At 42.1% G+C, this 23770-nt stretch overlaps 1 protein-coding gene across 4 annotated transcripts in view; it reads right to left on the reverse strand.

Moving 5' to 3' along the window:
* Window positions 1-13043: 13043 nt before the first annotated feature.
* The window catches only part of TSPAN2 (tetraspanin 2), a 47274-nt gene continuing 36547 nt past the window's right edge, over window positions 13044-23770 (reverse strand). The window contains exons 4-9 of one of the 4 annotated variants that reach the window (XR_004000296.1): window positions 23414-23488; window positions 22685-22783; window positions 21233-21304; window positions 20134-20217; window positions 17668-17863; window positions 13044-14892 (exon numbers count right to left, since the gene is read on the reverse strand). Coding sequence is in view for 2 of the 4 variants with exons in the window: in XM_030561806.1 (XP_030417666.1) it covers window positions 17798-17863; window positions 20134-20217; window positions 21233-21304; window positions 22685-22783; window positions 23414-23488 (396 nt within the window). In the remaining 2 variants the exon portion in view is untranslated. Of the gene's footprint in view, window positions 17864-20133; window positions 20218-21232; window positions 21305-22684; window positions 22784-23413; window positions 23489-23770 lie in introns of all 4 variants that reach the window. The other 3 variants (XR_004000295.1, XM_030561806.1, XM_030561807.1) reach the window with 3 other exon arrangements.

Below are 23770 nucleotides of genomic sequence, written 5' to 3' on the forward strand. Positions count from 1 at the left end.
AGTCTTACTTATGAGATTTTTTTTTCTTTCCTATGTCCTGAAGATAAAGGGCCAAACTTTCAAAAGTGGCCTCTAATGTTGAGCACCCAGCTTTAGACATGTTGGGTCTGATTTTCATAGCTTCTGAGTACCTGCAGCTCCAATTGATATTAATACCTCTGAAATATTGGTCCATGGTGTATGATGTTGGGAACCCAAAACGTTGTGAAAATGTTGGTGAAAAAGAATGAGAATCACTGTGATTACGTGTTACCAAGTTACCTATAACTAGCTACGAAACAGGAAAAAGTCTTACCTCTGTACATCCCGAAATAGCCCTCTGAGTGCAGTGTCTTAACTAGACAATCCAGCCTGACCAAGACAAAACACAGTAATTTGAATTCATCTGTCAAAGATTTAAACATGGCCTATAAACTTTTGGAGAGTATCCATATATTTAGTTATTCCAGTTATTAATATTAAAAGTGGAAATCCCAAAGGAAAAACTAAATCATCATTAGAGGAAGCTGCATCCTCAGGAAAGAGTTTTCAGCCAAGGCCGTGCCATCTGAGCACAAAAGTGTCTGTTTCATAAGACACTTAGCTTGCTCACACCAGGGCTTTGGCAGCAACAGAAAATGAGAGTCTCAGCACAAAACGATTCAACAGACTGAAGGTTCATATCAAACTACTGCAGTGCAGCCACATGTTTGATGCAGAAGCACCTGTGACTGGTCAATACGGGAGGCAACAAAATAGGAAGGCAACAAAGTCTAATGAACACCCAGCATTACAGTACCATAGTGGTGTATCCCCCTTTGCTTAACTAAATTACGAATTTCAAAAATGGTTAAATGTTAACACAGTTTCTAACATTTCTTTTAAAGGGCTTGTATTCCACAAACTTCTTGTTGGTGCCAGTGTCTCCGGCATACACATACAAACTCGGCTGTCTTCAGAATTCTTTTCCAAAGTTCACTTACATGCTTTTGTACGCTTGCTGTCTTCTCCTCTGGTTCTGTAACCTGGTTTTAGTCAGATCAACTGGAAAAACACAGGTAACGCCTATGATCCCTGCAACTCCCCCACTGATGAGGTTAGCAGGCAGACTGAACAAGAGAAAGTGCATATGAAGGGAAAGCAAATGAAGCAAGTATCTTTATTTCCCAAAGCTCACCTGTGCTATGTAAAACCAACAAGTCTCCTTAATACCTTTTCACGCTGAACTGGAAAAGCTCAGCATCTACTTAGAGTTACTTAAAATAATCTCAGACTCCCTTTCAACTTGAACTAGTGTTTGGAATTGTGTTGGTTTGGCGTTGCACATACAGCCCTTGTTCAGTCATTACTACTATCACAATCAGCCTGCTCGGAAGCTCTCTCTAGTCCTTATTTAGATTTAGTGCTACACTTCCTCTCCAGATCGCTTACATAACCATATACAAAACCCAAAGCAGTTCTGAACACTTTATGTGGAAGCTCCAGACAAAGCTGAATTCTCTGAATAGGTGCAAAAAACGGTCAATTTTAAAAAGTACTATTGTCAGATCTTTGCACTTTGTAGAGACGTTATTTTGCAGACTATATCCACAACATCCACTAGCATATTACAGAAAAATTTAGTTACAAATGAAAATTTGTCAAAATAAATGAATAAAATACATTTTTCGATTTATTTTATTTTGATGTATCTTGATCATTTAAAGTATGCTCCTTGGCTTACTCGCTAATTTCCAAACTCTAGCAAAGGATCTCACAGTTTTTAGTGTGAATTAGTGAGGTTCTACTGTACCCACACAGGAATACACCTAATACTTTCAGCAGTCCTGCTTTTTAACTTTCCAGAACCATGAGACCTACCGAATGTGTTTCTCAGCCATTTTTTTTTGAAATTCACCAAATGAAAAGTGTTTGCCTTTTTTGGTCAATCAATACAGATGCTGCTGGAGAGAAGTTGGTTGTTAAGCAGAAAATCCCAAGTAGTCTCTGTGAAGTAAAATGAAGCTTTAAAACCTTCTGGTTATTCTATGTATAACCCAGCATTACCTCACTGGCTGTATGAGAATAAAGCTATTTCAAGCAGCTCCATGCCACTCAAATTCCGTGTGCAGGGAATGTTTAACTAATCAGCCCCTGCCCCCACTGCAGAGTGACAGCATATCAGTGGTGCAAGTAGAAATAATTTTTTGCTGGTACTGCACTCATGGGAGGGACACAAGGGGGGGCACGTGACCTCCCCATGTGACTCCTCCCCACCCCGTCCCCTCCATGCTCTCCCCATCTCCTCCAACACCCCCCTTACCCATCTAAAATTTTATAGAGGCAGAAGTTTAACACATGCAGTTGTAAAATGATGCTTTGAGCCCCTGGTGCCATCTGTACTTCCAGGTGTCATTGAGGATCCAGCAGCATCCCAAATTGAAAACTTCTTAAATGAAAGAAGGATGGGAAGCACAATCACCCCATTTTCCCTTAATACACCATCAGTGCCTCCCTTATGTCCAAACTAAGCTTCTGCCAGCTTGCCTTTATCTACTTCACTACCAACATATCTCTGGATGGATAAGCAATTGATCAAAATCACATTCTCTGATCTCTTGGGGGTAAATCCTGTTCCCACTGAAATCAAAAGAGGTTTTGCTGTTGAGTTCAATGGAGAGGAAAGAATGAAATCACTCAAGCAAGGGCTATCTTGCTTATAACATAGTATCAAAGGCTGCTGACTCATATGAGAAAGTCTGCAGACGTCTGATTTTTGTCCATTGCAAGGGAGAAATCAGCAATCAAAGAGGCTAGAATAGTCTTTGTATCATATCCAACTCGTAGGTCCTGCTGCAAAGGATCAAGGAAATATGAAGGCTACAGATTACCTTAGAGTCCTCAGTCCCCTGAGTAGAATGCTCCCATCAGTATATGTTCATAGTCCAGAGGCTGGAGCAAGAAAGAGGTCAGAGCAGGAAAGAGGCAAAATGGAGATGTTTCCAGGCGAGGGCCTTTTAGCTTCTGCCAGTAAAGGAAAATCTGTTCTCACTATGAAAGATGGTGTTTAGAGTCACATGGGCAAGTTACATGTCCATCACCTCCATCCATATTCTAGTTAGAACGTTCACAAAAAGTCCATTAAGTGTAGACAGGTGTTTTCCAGGGTCCATTGTGAGCTAATGTTCCTTAGTGGGCCATTCAGCTTGACTTGTCCCTTCATGTGTTGGCTAAATACCTTGCGGGCGTTACTACAGGAGCAAACGTAGTAAACAGAGCTAATATTCATAACTTCAAATACCAAGATGAACACACATGCATACAAATAGCATAATCATAAGTACCAGCTATTTCACATACATGACTATTCCCAAAAGAGATTCTGAAAAATCATACCACATACCCGAGACCCTATGTGCCAGCACCATGCCCCACTGGAGTTTTGTTATCTGTTATGTAACAACACAGATGGAGCCAGTGACATGACTCTATTTAGCCTAAAAGGGCAAGGTCAATTTTTAGCTGTTCAGGTGTGACTGCACCTTTAGTCAGTGAGGGCATACTGGCTGGCACACATTCAGGTTAATGGGCTTCAGTGTTCCATTGCAGTAAACATTTTAATATTCATAAAGCTAGTATGTGCTGAGGTGGTTTAAAGCATAACACAGGTTTTTAGGTTTGCAAATCTGTGAACCTCTGCCTCTTTGAGATTTTATTATTATTATTATTTTGCTGGTCAGAATGTAGGAGGGTATCCTTTCCGCCCTCTGCTCACGAGGTTATATATGTGTCTTGTAGCACTCTTCTGAACATCAGTTGGAAGGATTTTTTTTTAAAGTGTGGACTGATTCTTTTCTCTTAGAAGGCATGTAATTTTTTCAGGTACACACTGATTAACACAGAAGACAACTGGGGCTGTTAATCTATGGAATCTGAAGGAAGTTTAATTTCAGCTATATTTTCCAGTACCGTGACGAAATGAGTGTTTGTATAGACAAACATCAACATGCTTAACTACTCACTTTCCCCGCAAATATGTAGTATTTCAGTCTGTTTATATGGACTATGGGAGTTAGGTGGGGAGCCATTTCAGCATATGTATAACTTATTAAAAGACAAATTTTAAGTACAACTGTATCCTAAACTGCATTATGGTATTGTACCCAATCATTGCATTTCAATGGGAGATTCAACTTCCTTTATAGGAACAGAACAGACTCCTGAAACTCTTACCACAAAAGTGGTCCACAGTCATGTAAATAGTCCCATTTGTCTTCCATGGGATTGATCAAATGATTAAGGGTTTACAGGATTAGGTTCCAAGTTTGTACATTGTTCTGGATGAAATTGACATTGTCTGAGCTGTCGGATCAGAAAGAGCTTCATTCGAATAAAGGTGGGCAGATGTGTGATACGTCAACTCCCTTGCTAAGATTAGGAACATATTTTCAGCAAAGTTCTTGGCAGATACCTGAGGCAGCTGGTTGAAGGCTGTCAGTTTCCAGCATTATAATCTTCACTTATTGTTCTTTCACCCACAAAGCCAGAAAACGAGGCATTTATTTTCTTTGTTTTGTTGCTCCAGTTCCAGTTAACAAAAGGCATGTTAGACTAGTTTGGCTGCAAAGAAGAATTTTATGTACACTGGGGACAACAACTGATTCCTGTCAAGCCGCAGAACTGGGCTGACATCAGAATCCAAACATCCTCTGGTCAGTGCAAGCAGAGGCATTCCTCTAATGATTTGGACTTGATGTGATGCAGTATGGATGTCATGGATAATTCAGATTAATGGGGAGAAACAGAATAAAAAACAATTTAAACACCTTCTGCCCCCCCCCCCCTCCTAAGGACTCCTGACCAACTTAACAGCACAATACATATGCTAACAAAGCCTCCCTAGCCGCATTCTGCTCCAAATCTTTTTGGTACCCCATACCCGCTAAAAATCTCTTGCCAGTACTGCATACTGGAGGGTACTGCCCTACTTGCACTACTGCAGCTTATCCCCAGTTAATGCCCGTGAAGGTCTACACGTGGTGTTCCAGGAAGCTGTAACAAGTTTGGAGGGGACACAGGAGTAGCGGCTAATGCCCTCCAGCAGATCACACTAGCAGAGGCTGCAATCCCACCCGCCCTCAGCCCCGGCTCACTTTCCCACAGTCTGTCACCAACCTGCTCTCTCGTTCCCAGCACTCGGTCAGGCATTCTCACAGGGAAAAAGCTGGGCTTGTTACCTCAGGCTGGGGATGGGTAAGAGGGGACACGGTAAATATACACCCAGAAATGTGTGGTCTAGCTCAGCAGTTCTCAAACTGGGTTGTGACCCCATTTCACCAGGGCTGGTATTAGGCTGGCTGGGGTCTGGGGCCAAAGCTGAAGCCTGAGAACTACCACCTCAGGTTACAAGCCCTCTGCCCCGGGATGAAGCCCTTGGACTTTGGCCCCTCCTGCCTGGAACAGTGGGGCTCGGGCGGGCTCAGGCTTCAGTCCCCCTCTTCTGGGGTTGTGTAGTAATTTTCATTGTCAGAAGGGGATCATGGTGCAATGAAGTTTGAGAACTCCTGGTTTAGAGAAAGCAGCTCAGGAACTTGTTCTCTGTCTCCTAATATAAGAACAAGGGGAAAGTCAAACAGAAGCGAGACAAATCAAAATGGATGAAATAACTTTTCACCCAGTCCATGCTTAAACTGTGAAATTCATTGCCAAAGGAAGTTATCAAGGCCAGAAACCAACTGAGATTCAAAGAGACTGGACATTTATATAGATAACATATATCCAGAGTTACAGTAGTGATGCTAACCAACCTTGGAAGGGGTGTTCATCCTCATGCTTCAAGGCTTAAGACAATCTCTAACTATTAGAGGACATCTAACATAGGGGACAGAATATCCCAGATTTGTAGAATGCAGATTATCTAATGTATCTTCCTCTGAAACTAGTGTAGTTCAGTGTCAGAGACACAATACTACACTAGATGGCCCATAAACCTGACCCAGTCTGACAATTCCTGTGTTCCTATGACTCATTCACATACTCAAGAAAGAAATCTTAAAGTCATTGTAGCTAGTTCTCTGAAAACATGCACTCAGTCAAAAAAGTGAACGGAATGTTGGGAATCATTAAGAAAGGGATAGAAAATAAAACAGAAAATATATTGCCTCTATATAAATCCATGGTATGCCCACATCTTGAATACTGCATACCAGGGACATGGATCAGCTGCCACATGCGGAGAGATTAGTAAGACTGGGATTTTTCAACCTGGAAAAGAGATAACGGGGGATATGATAGAGGCCTATAAAATCATGACTGGTGTGGAGAAAGTAAAAAAAGAACTGTTCTTTACTCCTCATAACACTAGGAGTCACCAAATGAAATTAATAGGCAGCAGGTTTAAAACAAAAGGAAGTATTTTTTTCACACAACACACAGTCAATCTGTGGAACTCCTTGCCAGAGGATGCTGTGAAGGCCAAGACTAGAAGAGGGTTCAAAAAAGAACTAGATAAGTTCATGGAGGATAGATCCAACAATAGCTATTAGCCAGGATGGACAGGGATGGTGTCCCTAGTCTCTGTTTGCCATAGGCAATGGAATGGATCACTTGATGACCACCTATTCTGTTAATTCCCTCTGGGGCACCTAGCATTGGCCACTGTTAGAAGACAAGGATACTGGTCTAGATGGCTCTTTTGTCTGACCCAGTATGGCCATGAATAGTAATCTGGAGCCAATGGGGCTGCTTGTAAAAGCGGTTATTTTTACAATGATTTATTACTTATAACAAATACATTTCCCATTAACCGGGTCAAATCTACCAAAATGTCCTAAAACTCACTCTTTTATTCCATACCCGATTCACTCTGTCTCAGGACAGTATCCTGAACCTGAAGCAGCACAGACAGGATGATCTAGTAGATCGTGTCTAATTCTAAATTCATTCCATAGTCAACGGTTACTAACTACGCTTGAGGTTTTCCATGACAAAGTTACTCTGCAGTCATGGATGAGTGGCAAGTCTCCATCTATTGATTTTCCAGGCTAAAGGAAGTATTCTATTGCTTTTGCAGGGTGATATTGATGTTAAAATACTATAAATAATTAGGCCTGAATGGGCAGAGATTGGTTGAGCCACCAGAAAGGGAGGAAACAACTAATCTCAAGGTATGATGGGAGAATGATAGCATAAAAGGTCCTGCAATTCCTAACAGGCTTGGAAATGGAGCAGTTTTTGTGAGTATTGCTCATTTAGTTAGGTCAAATAGGGACTATATTTTTCACCTTAAGTAAATGAAGTGTTTTGTTCAGGCAGAAATGGGTTGTGGTGAAGTGTGGAGGTTTGTCTGTTTGATGTGTGTGACGCCTATGTAGACTGGTGTGGGGCATGTAGAAATAGTCTTGGAAGAATTCATGTTTTTAATAATTTTGATATATATTGATTTCATTTTAAGCAGTTTTAACATTTTTATCTATTTAAATTTTCATAGTTGTGCAAAAGTATAAATTTTAAGCATTTTTTATTGATTTAAATTTTTACACATGTAGGAAATTATGGGAGCGGTCAGACAATAAATACTTAATGACAGGAGAGGGGTTGAGAATCAAAAAGTTAAAGCTTTATTACTGTTAAAACACAAACTGCTAGTAACAGAAAATGACTTTAAGGCATTTGACCCAAATAGTCAGTTTCTGGGATTACAAAAGGAGGTTAAAAAAATATCAGAGAGGTCAGTTATTTTAATAGTGGCAATTTATGACGCCAAAGGACTGATGTGTATTAGCAGCACAGATGCTGGGGGAGTAATGGGAGACTTAGTTCTGGGACACTGGATTGCAGAGCAGAGACAAAGTGCTGCAGGTCCTTCATGTACTGCTTAGATAGTCCAGTGATAGTCCATAATCAGTTTGGGGAATGTGACAGATTAAAAACTCATTAACCATGCACATTTTTCTTTACTGTTAGGAGAGCAGATGTTTTAAAACAGTCTCAAACTCTCTGCAACCTCACTACACTGTCCCAGGCCTGCTCTTAGGAGAGGGAAGCATATTTATGAAGCCATTTCATTTCCCTTTAACGTACTTTATCCTGATGAATTTCAACATATTACAGAAAGAAAATAACCAGAGTTGTCAATTAACAGTATTTTGTGTGTGTGTGCGTGCGCGGCTGGCTCCAGGCACCAGCGCAGAAAGCAGGTGCTTGGGGCGGCCAATGGAAAGGGGCAGCATGTCTGGGTCCTCGCCGGCGGGTCCCTCAGTCCCTCTCAGAGAGGCACAGTAGAGCTGCCTCCAAAGCACTGCCGCTTACAGCTTTATATTTTTTTTCCTTTTCTTTTTTTCCTTCGCTGCTTGGGGTGGCAAAAAAGCTGGAGCCAGCCCTGAGTGCGTGTTGTTCTTTTGAAACTTGTCTGTGATTAAAAGGGAGCAGAACAAGTTGGTATTAAGTGGGCATTTTACAGCAGGAAGTAAGTGTGTGAGACAGGGCTGGTCTACACTGGGGGAGTATCAGTCTCAGATACGCAACTTCAGCTACGTGAATAGCATAGCTGAAGTCGAAGTATCTTAGATCGATTTACCTCAGGTCCTCACAGCGCGGGATCAACGCCCGCAGCTCCCCATGTCGACTCCGCTACTGCCGCTCACTCCGGTGGAGTTCCGGAGTCGACAGGAGCGCGTTCGGGGATCGATATATCGTGTCTAGATAAGATGTGATATATTGATCCCCAAAAAATCGATCACTATCCACCATCTGGACGTACCTCCAGTGTGTTACATGTTTGGATCTGTGAACTCTGAGAAACCTCTACAGGGAACTGGGGTGGGGAGGAATAATAGCATCGTTGCTTATGATTGCTTGGCTTTCCGGTAGAATCATTTTCAGAAATGGTCACACAACAGAGCAGTTCAGAAAAAAGGAAAAAGCGTTGGGAACAAGGCTGAAGCGGAGTGGGAGGAGGATAGAACAGTGCACTTCCAACAGTGTTTTCATATGCGTGCATGTGTCACAGATGAATATTCTTTGTATTACTTGAATGTTTTTAGATTATGATTTCAGAAAAGCAAATTGTGGGGAGTTAAGACATCAAATCTAGCATGTAAGGTGCAGCAGCAGGCAGGATTGAAAACCACCATGGTGGGATAAGACTTAGGACACCATAATTAAGATATAACAGACTATGGAACAAACATTCAAGGAACAAGAAGTGGCCAGTTTGGCTTCATGAAGTATTGACTCTAAGAACCAAGTTTTTCAAATAGTGAGTCAAGGCTGCAAGGAAAAGATAAGCACTGCAAAAAATGGTACTTTTTTAATTATAAGGGGAATAAGAACAGCTTCTACAAATATTGAAGAGAATGAAGCTCAGTTAGTAAAGGGGGAGGATGAAATGATTGGAAACTCAATAATGGCTGATACTGAAACGCAACTTAAAAAGGAGCAGTTAACAATACACAACACATAAAGAAGTTTGCAAAAATTAGTAAGGCAGGTCCAGTAAAAATAATTATAAAGAGCAGAAAAGGGAATACTTGGTAAAATCACAGTTACAAAAATCTGCCTGTCCAGATTATATATATCCTAGGATAGCAAGAGGAATAGCCAGCGAATTTATTGCACCCTTGGCTGCTTTTGAAAAATCATGAACAACTGATGAGACACAGGAAGACTTAGAGAAAATGCTCTAAAGTAAAAGTAAATGGATATGGAAGTTAGAGGAAGTGGGAACAACTAGTAAGGAGACCAGGTTGTGATTGTCCATGTCCTGATAATACAAAGTTTAATGAGACCAGTTAGTTTCTATAATGATTTATACACATATATGCACATGTTCTGAAGCTATATAGCCAAGCCATTGTAGCACTTGAAATCACCATGGGGGGAGCAGGGGTTCAGAAGGCATTAGAATGAGGGGAGAATGGTGGTCTCACACTCTAGCTGAGGAAAGGTGTTCCATGTGTAGGGGTGACATGGAATACAGTACAGAGAATTGTTTGATGGGGAAGCAGCCATATGACATGTTAAGAAATAAGTAGCAAGGTGTGTGTGTGTGTGTGTGTGGGGGGGGGTGGTCTAAAAATTAAACCTTGGCATAAAATTTGAATAGTAAAGCAGTTGATACTGTCTCTCAAAATATTATTTCAAATGAATTCAGACTGGTTTGGCTAACAACACTCAGGGGAATGAAAACCTATTTAAAAGGAAAAAAAGTAATGTGAAATGATAAAGGCCAGTACTGAACTGTGTGTTGGGTACCACAAGGACTAACGTTAGGCCAATTCCTATATAATATCTTCAGTAAGGATTTGGAGGAGGAATTAAACAGCATGCTAATGAAATTCACAGACAATTCCAAACTGAGACAAGTTACAAATATTAATGAGGACAGTACAAATATAAGTAGGGCATAAGGGCAGAAAATTTTACGAGGTTCTGTCAAGTTGGGGTGCAATCCAGGCAGTAAGGGGCTAGGTGCCTTCAATGCTCTCTTGCTGTGACTCACAGCTTGGACACCAATAGCCATCAGAAAAGCATGTACTAAGAGTCTGTGTGCTAAGCAGGCTGCTTGGCTCAGAGAGTTTTTGTTACATCCCAGCCGTACTGGTATCCACCAGCCGTGGTGACTACTATCCAAGTACCTTCAAACATGCTTCCGGTCCTGAAATTTCCCCAAACCATGTGCCTGAAATGTCCAGTCCTTTCCTGGACCATTCAGAAGCATAATAAGGTTTGTTTGCACCTTTAAAAAGTTAGTACCCAACAGTCTGCCACATTAACTGGAGTTAATCACTTCAATTCTTATACAGTATATTAATATGTTTATTAATAATAGGACACAAGGTAAGTCATATCAAGTAAAAGAAATAAAGGTAGAGAAGATTACAAGCAAATAAAAGTGAAAAACATGCTTCTAAAAGTCTAAAACAATCTAGCAAAGTACAGCCTTGTTTAAGATGGTTTCATTCACCAATCACTCTTTGTCCAGCATGGCTGACTGTCTCTTAGTCAGGATCTTCCACAGATGCACAGGGTGCTGGTTCCCCTTATCTTCATAGGTGAAAGATAACTTGGGGTTCTTTGCGCCTTTCTTTTATAGTTCCGCGAACTTTTGAAATGGATTCTTCTGAAAGTTGCCCCTCCAAAATAAAGTTTATTCAAGTTCAACATGGAGTTTGGTGGTGAAGGAAGTTCCATGCTGGTTTCTTCCCCTGCTGGTATTTGCTAAAATGCAAATTGATCTGTTCCTGCCCTCTCTGATGCAAATAAATGGCCACATGACAAGTGATTGCTCATCAACTGTGGTTACATCTGCTGGAGGTGTCAGCTTGTCCTTTGCCTGGGAGGAACCTGTTTACCCTGCCTGACTTGTCTGCTAAACATATTTAGTTTCACATTTCCTTCATACTTGTATGTCCCTTGGGCATTTACCATACATATACCACACAAGACTATTAATGATCAGTACGCTATTAGTTTTCCAATGATACCTTACATGATATGTATCAGATTCAATTTATGACAATCAATTGGAACAACGGAAACTCACTACCAGCAGTGATCCCCTGGCTCTCTTGCATGGGGATACAGACAGGGTCACAGGCTCCCCTTGGATGAATACAGTTAATACACTGGGTGGGGGGAAATGATTCAAAATACATATTTCAATGAGAGGGGAAAACAGGAAAAGCAATTCTGATGACAGGAGCTAGGGGAGATAGTGACAGATAGTTAGATCTGAGTTTGCAATGTGATATGGTTGCAAAAAAGCCTCAAACACTTTTGGGCCATATACATAGTCATCATGTCGTAAAGCAGGGAGGTGACCTTTATACAGGTCTAGTGTGACCGACCGCACCTGGTATACTGCATTCAGATCTGGTCACCACATGATCTAATACTCCACGAACTGCAGAGAGTTCAGAGAAGGGCAAGCTTCCTGAGGCATGAAAGAAGGTTGACTCCCACTTTCGACTGGCCAACATTGCCAATCCCCATTGTCTATTTCTTATATTGTCAAACAAGCATCTTCATGCTTTCTCCCGTTCTGCCCCTCATGCTTGGGAGGAGCTACCTGTAAACACTGCAGAGCTACCGCATTATGCCCCTCCAAATCCCTCAAAACTTCCGTTTGGCATGCTGGCTACAAAAACACTTGACAATGAATACTCCTGCTTAGCATGCTAACCAATATTGTCTTACTGTTTCCTTGTACTCCTACATCTGTCTGTATCCTTCTGCTGTCGTCTGTTTTATACTTAGATTGTAAGCTCTCTGGGCCAAGGCCTATCTTTTTTTTCTGTTTGTACAGCACCTAGCACAACGGGGATCCTGCTACATCACTAAGGCAAGTGGTAATACAAATAAATAATGTGTGAAAAGAATGAGCCCAAATCAGATGGGCCTCAATTCCAGGATTTATTTAATACATATCCCTTCCTTATACAACTTTATTCCTTGTGTTCATCTACAATACTGAAAAGCCAGTGAGCATGGTTCAAACTCTGAGAGCTTTATTGGACTGTGGTTTGATGGAGACAGGACAGGGATCACAGAGTAAATGGGAATGCTCGGCAACCAATGTGAATGTGGAAAGACCTGGAGAATGGGGCCAGGATATGAAAGGGAAAGAACTAGGAAAAAGTGTATAAAGACAAAGAAAGAGTTTATCACAGCAGTTTTTTCCCCAGAGACCTTTGCGCCCTTCAGTTACTGTGATGCTGGGTTACAGCAGAAAAATATGCTTTGCAGTTAGACAGACACCCCACCACTGTTAAATACAGAGCTGGTGCTTAGTGTCTTGGGTTCTGGGCTGGTTCTGCTGTCTGATTTGTTACCGAGAAACAAGGCATAGGATGTTTTGGCTTGCAAGAAACATAGAATGAGGGCAAAGGGGCTCAGCGTGGTGGCAAGGGCTATTTCCAGTGCATCACTGGCAGCAGCGTTTGGAATTTTGTTCTTCACACAAGAACTGTGGGGGTCCCACAGCTGGAAGTTGCCCAAGCAGGGTGAAGTATACGTTGTGTGTATGTGAATGACAGGCCCAATTAGCACTTATCTGAGGCCACAAAAACTTGGACTTCAAAGACTTGTTTCCTCCACTTCTCTTATTTCAGGGTATTGTTTATTAGAACCTTTAAATTCAGTACAGAAAAGTCAATAAAAGCCAGTTCAGAACATGTCAAATGAAAACTAGTTTCAGCAACAGCACATGACCAACATTTACAACTCAGGGGAACTCTCATATAGACAAATGCTCTTGCTCTCACAGGCCCTACAACAATCACATGATGTCCCAGTCCTGCCTGATGTTAGCACTTGGAATACAGGAAGAAGCATTTGATATTGGAAATGGGTGGCTCAGACAATCCTGGTCTAGCAGGGAGGTCAGGACAGGAGCATTGTAATACACCAATGTAGAAGGGGAACGGATTTGATGGTGAGCTGTGTTTATAATGTACATTTAATAAGAATTTAAAGGAGTTAGTCTCCAAAAGATCACAAAAAGTGGGTTTAAAAGGGTTCAGATAACAGCTCTGTTTCTTTTTCAGTAGGGATAGAATATATTTTACCTTGAAACAATCCCACTTGTTTCTAGTGGGACGATTGGAAATGAAACAGCTCTTTATTGTGTGGATATTCCAGGGATCTACTCCACTCAGATCCTGCTTGGCCCCAGAAGGCTTCTAAAACTAGTCAAATTCTGCCCTCAAATATGCACATGTGGCTCCTACAGAGGTCAATGAGAATTTCAGGAGCTCAGTACAATAAAAAAATGTTAGACAATTATATGAATAATGAGAATAATAAGCCAATTGATGGGAATAGGAAGAAACTTCCCCTACTGGCTGCTGTTTGCTACAGATGTTTCTGGCAGCTTCCTCTGAAGCAGCTGGTACTGGCCACTGTCAGAGACAGGATACTGGTCTAGCAGGAGCCCTGATCTTATCGGCGCATTGGATGTTCTCATGCATGTACGTATCTGAGGACAGAATTGGGTTGAGTGAATTCAATCCTGATGTGCTGATTTTCTAGCACAGACTATATTTTTTGGTGGTTTGGATTCGTATGCCATAGAAAGTTTCCTTATCATAGCTAGATGGAGCATGTTGGGAAGAGTGCTGTGCCATCTGGCAGAAGTGCAGAGCTTGGGAATAAAATGAGAGTGCCAGATTTAAACCAAAGGGGAAGCAGCACAATGAATGGGGAATATTTCCACAGAAACTGGGGGTACTTTTCTTCCCAGATGTCAGGGTTGGATTTATAGCTCAACCGCAACTGAACTATAAGCAGGATTGCTCAATCTAACCACAGAAATGCCAAGGAAGGGTCTAATTAGTTATTGCTTGTAAAGCACTACAGAAGAATCATAATAATTATTATAAGGGGCAAAGAGAATAGTAATTTCACCTTCTATTACTAGTAACCACTGGCTAAGAGTAAAATGTCCTTCAAATGCTAATACAGGATAGAGGAAACTCACTAATTCAGTGATATTTTGTCTACAAAACAACAGCATGAAATGGCGAGATGGAAAGACCACACTGTTAAAGGCACTGACAGACATTTTAAATATGCTGCTTCCTGGCCTGATGCACAATCATAATCCAGAGAATTAAACCAATAACTGGTATCATTATGTTCCTGATCTTCAGTACAAAGTGCATATCCAATATTCCGGGATAGCACTGGAACCCAGAGTACACCTAACTGTTATGCATATAAATATGAACACATTGTATAGAAAAAAATGATTTCATTAGAAAGCAAGGTGATTCAAGTCTGAATTTATTGAAATACAGTTTCTTACTGGCACTCTTCTCTGTTTCTAAAAGGCACTTAGAGGTAAACAAGCAAGAAAGGTTTCTGCAAGCACCAGTCCTTGACCTGGTGCATCTCAAAAGCAGAAGTGGGCATCTCCAGACTGACTCCATGTTGCTGTAAGTGAAAAAGGAAGCAAACTCTGGCTATTTATTACTGTTCTGGTGCCAAACAAGATACAGTAATTTTTTTTTTAAATGGCAAGGGTGTGTGTGTGTGTGTTTTAAAAAAAAAACAAAAACAAAACTCATTCCAGAGTGTGCGTGAGAGAGATGGATCTGCCTGTACAGTAAATGCCCTCCCGCATGGAATGCAGTGAGCATTACAGTTATCTGTACTATCCAGAGCACGAGACCCGGTAAGGCCAGCAATGGACAGTGCCAATAAGGTTAGGTCTTAGTTCATAAAAGATCAATAACGCCATCATGTCTGCCTAATGTGTTATTTACAGCCTGCTGGTCTGCAAAGACCTTTTCATTTGACCGGCAAAGGCTAAGAAAACTGCTTCTGTATATTTTTTGCCAGCCTTCTCTTTATAGGGTATTCCCCAGCTCCACATAACTGCCAAGGGCTCTCTGCCTTGTCTAGAGACTCATACTCTCTCCTAAAAGTGAACTACTTTGTCAGGCCCTGAAGTTCTGGACTTGGGCTCATGCAGTAACCTCCTCAGTCCCTATCGTTACACAAGGTGTTTCCACAGGACTCTCCTCCAGTGAGGTCACTGCAGAAGGATGCAAACCTAGCTCTCTTCCTTGGAGCCAGCCACATTGTCTCCATGTTGGCTTGGGAAGCCTGAGGCCAAGCCCAGAAATTCCTGGCGTGGCCGTGTGTTGCATGCCCAGCTGCTTTACTTTTAGTGGAACACAGCTGCCTTAGGATATCAATGGCCATTCAAATGCTGCCTGTGAGAAATTACAAATGGCAAATGTAAAAGATAGGCAGGTCTGACACTCAAATATTATTACGTGAATTGCAGAAAAGGTATAACCCTAGAATGATTTCCACCACCAAAATAAGCTTGAGGTGGTATAAATATGAGGTTACTTGGGACTGTGAGGGCAGCACACTCTGGGGTACACGTATTACATACAAACACATGCACTTGAGTTCACGCAGTGCTTGAATTAATGTCCTGATATAGCAAATATTTCTTGAAGTCCTATGTCCTTCCAGTATGTTTCAATGGAGCAAAGACTCTACTACAGTGAATGCATCATATTGTTGGCGAGCAGGGATCATTTCATGAAGGTATCAGTTGAGACGAGCCCTTCTCCATTACACTTACTCTCTAATTCAGAACCCAGGAAAACCAAATCACAATTGCATTAGAAAGCTGGATAGGGCTAGACAGAGAGGCAGGGTTGCTACATGAGTTCATGCACACCTCTAGCACAGCTCCTTTCTGAAACATTTCAGGGGGTGGGAAGAAACTGCTTTCCCAAATGAAATGAGCCAAAAATATAAAACGCTTAGTCTCAGGTACTTTATTTTCCCATTATGGAGAGAATACTTCCAGGCTGTTGAATGTTTTAAAAGGAACATTCTATTGTGAATAAATAAGAAAAATAAAAATATGGAAGCAAGCTATATAAACTCAAGTCCTGAGGTATTTCAAGGATACAGTGTAATTCTTACATCTCTTACCCGCAAAGCATAATTGCCAATGAGAAAATGACTCTTTATGACTATAAAAATGTCCTGCCTTTACTTCCTGCCCTTATACCCAAAGGAGAAGGTGAGAGATTTGAGGTAAAAGCCCTGCTGAAGTGGTGATAGTCACAGTAGTTCAGAGCAGAGGCAGAAATGAAGGTATTGAAGTGCCACTTCTGTTTCTCCCTAACACGCTTCACAATCTATTTGTCTCCTACAGCACAGCTAGCCAAAGTCTTTGGCCACAAGATCTCCCACAACTCTGCTGCTTTCCTGGATAAAGGCTTCAATCCTGCACTAGCCTCTGTGCTGTGTGGAGTTCTGCTGGAGTCATTTGGCCTTTGTACAAGTATACGCACATGCTAGCTGCTCCCAGTGTGGGGCTGTCAGCTGCAGCTCTCTTTGGCCCTTCCTTCTGAAATCTCCGCTTTAAAAATTAATAGGATTTTAGAGACCTTTCAAACTCATAACCTTGATTTTGTCACACAGACTGGGTTGGGAAGCCAAGGCACACTTTATCCTGATATAACTGACTCTGCATTACCCATCGGCCTCCCATCTCTGTCTTAACCCTCCCACTTTTGCCTGGTCCTAGGACTCCCCAAGAAGCCTTCTTTGTTCAGATGTAGGGCCCAATCCTACCAACACTCCTGCATGTGACACTGAAGTCAACAGGACTACTCACATGGAGTACATACTTCCAGGAACAGGTCCTTAGATATCAACTCATTTGAATAAATCCAATTTATTAATTGTATTTCCTTTTAATTTTGGGGAGATTGAATAAAACTACATTAAAGGTTTCATTTTAAAAATGGCAGTTGCTCCTACACGGATTAGCAGCCAACAGGGGCTCACTATGAAAGGGTTTCAACCTGGATATATGCCAGGGCTGTATGCACACTCTAATATAGTGGGGAAAGTGCAGAAATGGGCATGCAAACAGGTGCCCACACAACATATGTCATATGCATGCATTCACCCACACAATGTACTATATATACAGATATCTGTACTTGTGCATTCTTGCAGATCCATATGTGGAGACAGGCAGGTGCTTACCCAATGTATATAGATGCGCAGGCACTCAGCAGTATATATGCAAAAATATTTAAAAACAAATTAATTTTAGGTACTACCTTTGCCTTTTCACTTCAAGAAAGTACATTTAAAACCCTCATTTTACTCATTTCAGTTTTCTGACTTAAAAGTCTGAACACAATTAATGCAAGTCACACTCACCAAATGGGGCCTTTTCCTCTCAGTTGGTTAAAACACTAATCAAAAATGTATTACAATTATTAAACTCAGAGGATGCATCTTGCCAAGTTTAGCCTGGAAGTCCCGGAGCATAGAAATTGTGCAGTGAGTTTTAGAGCATGTCTCTTGTATTGCGGATAGCACAGCAGAGAACCATGCTGAATATCATGCCGAAGATCTAAAAGAGAAGGAATGTGATTTAGAGATTTCCATGAGATGACCCCTCTTACAAAAGTAGGTGTAGTTATAAAACTTCCATTTCAGAACAATCTAATAATTTTCACAGAGGGGTAGTGGGAACAGATGACTGTTCCTCTCTACAAGTCTCAGGAAAGAACACAGTTAACATGCAAGAGACATCACCATTACTCAGAGCTACGATGATACGACCATAGCAGTGTCATAGATGTTTTAAATGCTCTTCAACCACAATCCCTTTCCCAAATATCACTGGGGAGATTAATACTGTCAATGATACGTTGTCTGCACTGACACAAGATCTGCACTATCACTGGTATCAAATCCAGCACTGCAACAGAGGACTTTAATTTCACTCTAGCACAGAAACGTGGTTATAGGAGGTCTCTGTTCACGCAGTACCATGTGTACTTCTGAATAAGAGCAGAGCTGAGCTCTGGGTGTAAGATAGGCTAACGTATGGGATTGCTGCAGGATACTGTGGGTTTAGAGAGAAACCTAAACTCTTAATAATTACTGTACATGAGGCAAGTTTATAACTGCATGTAAGTAGAATCCATAGTCTTAAAGCACAGGAAACTGCAGGGGAAGGTTAAAATGGAATCCAATGGAGGGTGCTAGAGTCTCTAGTAATTCCTCCTAGTCACTGTTTTTTTACCTCCAGGACAGAGTTTACAGGCAATAAGCAAAGACTTCATCCATGGTCATGAGAAACAGGCAAGCTATACCATTGAATCCCTCTCCTAGGAACAAAGGGCGACTGCTGGCCAGTCTTACCACATGGGAGGAACAGACTAGCACTTGCTTCTCCTTCCAGCCCAGATGCCTGAGAGTTGTCAGGTTAACGAGGACCCCAAGTGCGTGGCATCTGACATCCTCTCTTTCCATATCTGTGCCCATTTCAATGGGAAGTTATGAAGATTAGATCCCTGTATGCAGTGCACACACACTCTCAGGCACTAAACAGCCTGGTTATTGAAGCCCTGTCCCATCTGGATTGCTTTGCCATATTTTCCATGCATGCCATTATATTTTAGAAAAGTCACATTTCAGGTTGCCTGTGGTTAACTGGATGTTATGACCTCCCCATATTTCTGAGAATGTTTAACTCCCCCTGCCTCTCTCCATCCCGACAGGGCAGGTGTAGTGACCATACTATTATGCTCTTTAGTTTGAAATGTATGAACCCTCCCTCCACATCTGAACTCTGTGAGCTTTGGAAAGTCCAGGTAACTCCATTAAATTTCCTCCTCCAGAGAGCAGGTGGGAGTGTAATTCCTCAGAAATCTGGTTTCATCCTGTGTCTTCAGGCTGCCATTGGCTGCTGAATCTGGAGCAGATCGCAGCAGATGCAGGCTGGAAAATGCTTTAATCTCCAAGCCTGTCAGTTTGATGGGTCTTCCTGCGGGATTCATGCACTAGTGTGCCATCTAGCGGCCACATAGCTCAGTTATGAACTCTCAGATGTTTGGAAATGGCAAAGCACACTTTGCAAGAGAAGATGGAGTTTAAAACAAGTGAGGTGAGAAGCTTTGGGGATACGATTAGATGAATCAGTCACTGACAACGTGGTGTTGTTTAACCTGGATACCTAACAGTTAGAAGAGGAATATATCCTGAAGTTGCCTGCCTCGTTTAAATTCAGTTCTGTTAAAGCAACGGGCATAGGAATGAGGATGTGCTGATTTCTATTTCCAGGTAAGCCATGAACATCTATCACAATATCACACGTTTTCCTTCACCAGATTGTTAGTGTGCATGACCTGGGAAAATCAGTTCCTTACAAGCAACTGGTTAAATCACACATCTTCCTTCATGTTCAGATCCATTATGAGTGTACAGCTTGGATCCAAATATTTAGGGACAAACAACATCAGTGCCGACAATGGGTTGGAATGGGTGAAATCTTAGGATAGTTGGTTGCTTTTCAGTACACTCGGCCTTTTTGGCTGAAGTTATTAATTTATATTTATTTACAACAGTAACACAGTGGAATTTCTCCTGGATAGTCTGTATTCACTCCATGGGGATGAAAAATAAACTTGTAAAACTGGGACTCTCCAAAATTTATGTGGAGAGTAGAGTGACTCTCAGAGAAAAGACCTAATTGAAAGTGTCAAGGAAAGTTGGTATCACATGGGAGTCTCCTCAGCAGCTACTGGAGAGCATCTCCCAGGAAATATGGACTCAAGGGAGGGTGCTGGGATTTCATATAGACAAAAAAGACAATGATATGATGTATTTACTCACAGTGATACCAGCAATTGCAATTCCAACGATTCCAACTAAATGCAGATTAGAGTTAATTAAATTCTGGATTTCATGCAGGCAGTTCTATTAAAAACAGAATTAAAGTTCCACTTAGCTCCTAGATAAATATTTCCAGATCATTTCCCTGACCCCCTGCCTTCATGTACATGGAGAAAGGCTAAACACAGTAACCTGTCTGCTAACCTGCCTCTCTATGCCTTGTGCCCTCCAGGACATTTCTTGCTACTAGGTAGCTTACTCTCCCCTCATCTGAGCCATCAGTAGGCTTTACATTGCCAGGAACCATCTCCTTTGTCCTCCTCACCATACTCCTTTGTATCCCCAGGTGCCATCTCAACGGCACTCACATGTGGGTTTTTCATTAATCGCTTCCCCAGAAGTTAAAGCCAGCTATGTGTCCGGATACACTAAATCAGGGGAATATGGCCTTTCGGGATAATGATGCAACTGCAGACAGGTGCCACAAAAACTAGAAATGAGAGTGTTTCCCTCATTTTAATTGGCACATTCCTAGCCAGGGTCCTCTGAGAATGCTGAAGATAGGCACATGCCATAATTCAACCTTCATCAGGCCTTTCATTCAGATTCCTAGACACCAACATCTAAGTGCCCCTGCTCTTCAGACTGTGTGATATTACTGCCACAGCTACCTGGGGAGGTGGTTGGGAGGCTGCAGACAACAAGTGCAGGGGGTGTTCACATTTCTGACCCCTCACTATCCTCTGCCTCCATGCTGTTCAGCTGCACAGAGCTTTCCATGGCTGAGAGGGTGCTGGAGCCTATTCAGGGCAGAGAGCAGCTCTGACTTTCCTGAAATATGATTCTACTTGCACATTTCTCTGATTTCATTTTAAATAACTTTGATATGGACAAAGGATATTTGAATCCCCTGAAGCTGGTTGATCTGACTGTGGACGTAGTCTCTCCCCAGCTAGGTCCTCTGGGCTATAAACCTCAGTCAGTCCCAGTATCATCATTAGTGCTAGTTTTGCTCCTTGTGTGTCAGAGAAACTTCTGTTTCAAACTGACATATCTGTGGTGAAAGGTAATTAAAACAATCAGCACAGACGATACTTACCTTGGGCACCTGGATGCCCTCTGGACACGTGGGCTTCACTGGAATCTCACTTTCTTTACCACAGCACTGAAGCTATGCAGTTGCGAGAGAGAGAGAGAGAGAGAGAGAGAGTCAAAAAAGGGAGAAACTACAGGCTAGTTTCCTGCTGAGACTCTGCATTCAGTAGCAGCAAGTGGGCCAGTAACTAAGAGGAAAGACTAGAGACAGGGGTACAAATTCATCCCCTTTTGGTAACTCCACTCCCTTTAGTAGATTTTCATGTACACTGAATGTGGCCCAAATTCTCAAAATTCTTTTACTTTCAAATTTCTGAATTCTCAATGGACAAGTAAATACCAGTCCAGAAACACATAAAAAAGCTCCTGGAAGGGACTTTATGGCCCAGTTCAGATAGTCTGACAAACAGACCTGACTGTTCAAGGCAACAGAAATCCCTGCCATAGAGGGCCCAACAGTTTCTAAATCCTTTTACCCAGGAAAACACAAATAGTCCAAGCAGCATGTGGGCCCCATTGAAATGTGGGCACCATGCTGAAGCTGCAGCAGAATACGCTAGAATCTTTATTACAGATAGAATATGCTGTTGGGTTTGTGGCCAGTGATAAATCAGCAGAATGTTTCAGTGGGTTTGTTTTTCCCATTTACATATCTCTGAGAAAATGCTTGGAATTCCTCTCTGAGTCATAATTAACAGGCATGGGAGAAAGGCAAGAGGTTCAGAGATTGTGAAATGTTAATTATGAAGAATGTTGGAATGATATAACAGTGACAAAAGAAAGGGTTTGATCTCTGTGGGAGGCAGCATTGCTTGATGAAATGAACACAGACTTGGGCGTAAGTAGGGCTCTTAAATTCTAATCTTGGCTTGGTTGCTGACTTGCTGTGTGGCCTGGGACAAGTCTCCCATTCTGTGCTTCAGATTCCCTGGCTGTACAATGGGAATGATGACAGGACCTACCTTTAATACTGTTTACATCGCAGTAGGGAGTGGGGACCCTGGGCAGGATCAGTGTTCCACTGTGCTAGGCACTACACAGACAGAGGTGAACTCAGTCTCCATCATGATGGGTTTACGACCTCTCACAAGGGAGTAATTAGTTACTGTCTGTACAGCTACTGTTCAGATAAACTTCAGGGACACTCACAAACTCATCCAATTCTTGAGCAAGGGACATGAGGGCTAACTGTCCCAGGTGTCTGACAGAGAATTTCACTCAGAAATTGAAGGTCTAGCAGTTTTCACTTCCATTGTTAGTACTTACCTGCAATTTGAGCTCAGGACTTCTGGTACCTAAAGCAAGCAGCCACCAGGTCACCTTTAAACAAACCCCTCAATTCTATTCTCTTAGGGCCCAGACAGTGGGAAGCGTCACCCTTCTGCAAACCTTGGCTTTCAATTTTTGAAGGGCACCACCACTGTGAGCACCGTTTAGGTTCACATGGGTTACTCACAGCTGTGTGGAACTGAATGAGAGTTTTGTTGCTTTTCCCCATGTCCATCACATAGTCATCATAAGCTTCTTCATAGATGGCCTGGACCTCCTGTACTGCCTGCAGAAATTAGATAAGTCCAGTGAGATACTGAATTGGAGACAACTGGGGGCCTATCAGAACCTACTCCAAATTCAATATAGATCCCCGGCTTCCCTCTCCAGCCCCTACAGTCATGGGAGACTCCTCTACATTATTTTATCCCTAGTGATCTGGTGGATTGAAATAGTAATAGAGATGCTCTGGGAGGGCAAGGCTCTTGGGGACTAATGAGAACTTGGGTAGAACCCTACAGCACTTGTTTACTGTATTTCTGCCAGGCACTCAGAACCCAGGAGAGGTTCACTAACAGAGATGTTCATTGTTTTGATTATGTACAATTCCCCAGAGTGTCACCCACTCCCCTACAGCTCTCCAGGCAGTTCTGAAGTTGATGTTACTCTCACATACAGGAATTATTTTTACTTTTGGATTTTCTGTTCATATATGGGAGCGGAGACTATGTCCCACTCTGAAGCACAGCTTCTCAGGCTCATGACAACATGAGCTCTCTGTGTCTAGAGAGTCACAGAGTCCTCCTGTTTCTGTGGAATCCTTCCCTAAAATGTGGCCTTTACCTGAGCCTTTCAGATCAGTCAGCAGCAGGAATCCAAACCCAGCCCATAACATCAGAATCACCTTGCTACTCACCACTTTTTTGCCTATAAATGCAAACACTCCAGCGGTGACTTCAGCAGCAAATATCACCAGCAAGCAGGCAAAAAACTGCAGAGGAGAAACAGAGTCACTACTAGTTTATTTTACATAAGGCCCTTTATACAAACTATGGATCCCAAACCATTCCACGAGGCTCAATACCACACAACAGCAGACGGAGGAAGGTGTTAGCAGGCAGAGGCAAGGGAGAAGGAGTGGTGTTTTCAGATTAGATTTTCAATGAGATAAAGGGAAGATGAGGTAGAAATAGACCCCAGGAGGTCTCTCCAGATGGCGGAAGTGACAGAGGAGGCAGGAGGCAGCAGCTGAGTCAAGCTAGCAAGGGGATAA

This window comes from Gopherus evgoodei, chromosome 4 (assembly GCF_007399415.2).
Source record: "Gopherus evgoodei ecotype Sinaloan lineage chromosome 4, rGopEvg1_v1.p, whole genome shotgun sequence".
NCBI lineage: Eukaryota > Metazoa > Chordata > Testudines > Testudinidae > Gopherus > Gopherus evgoodei.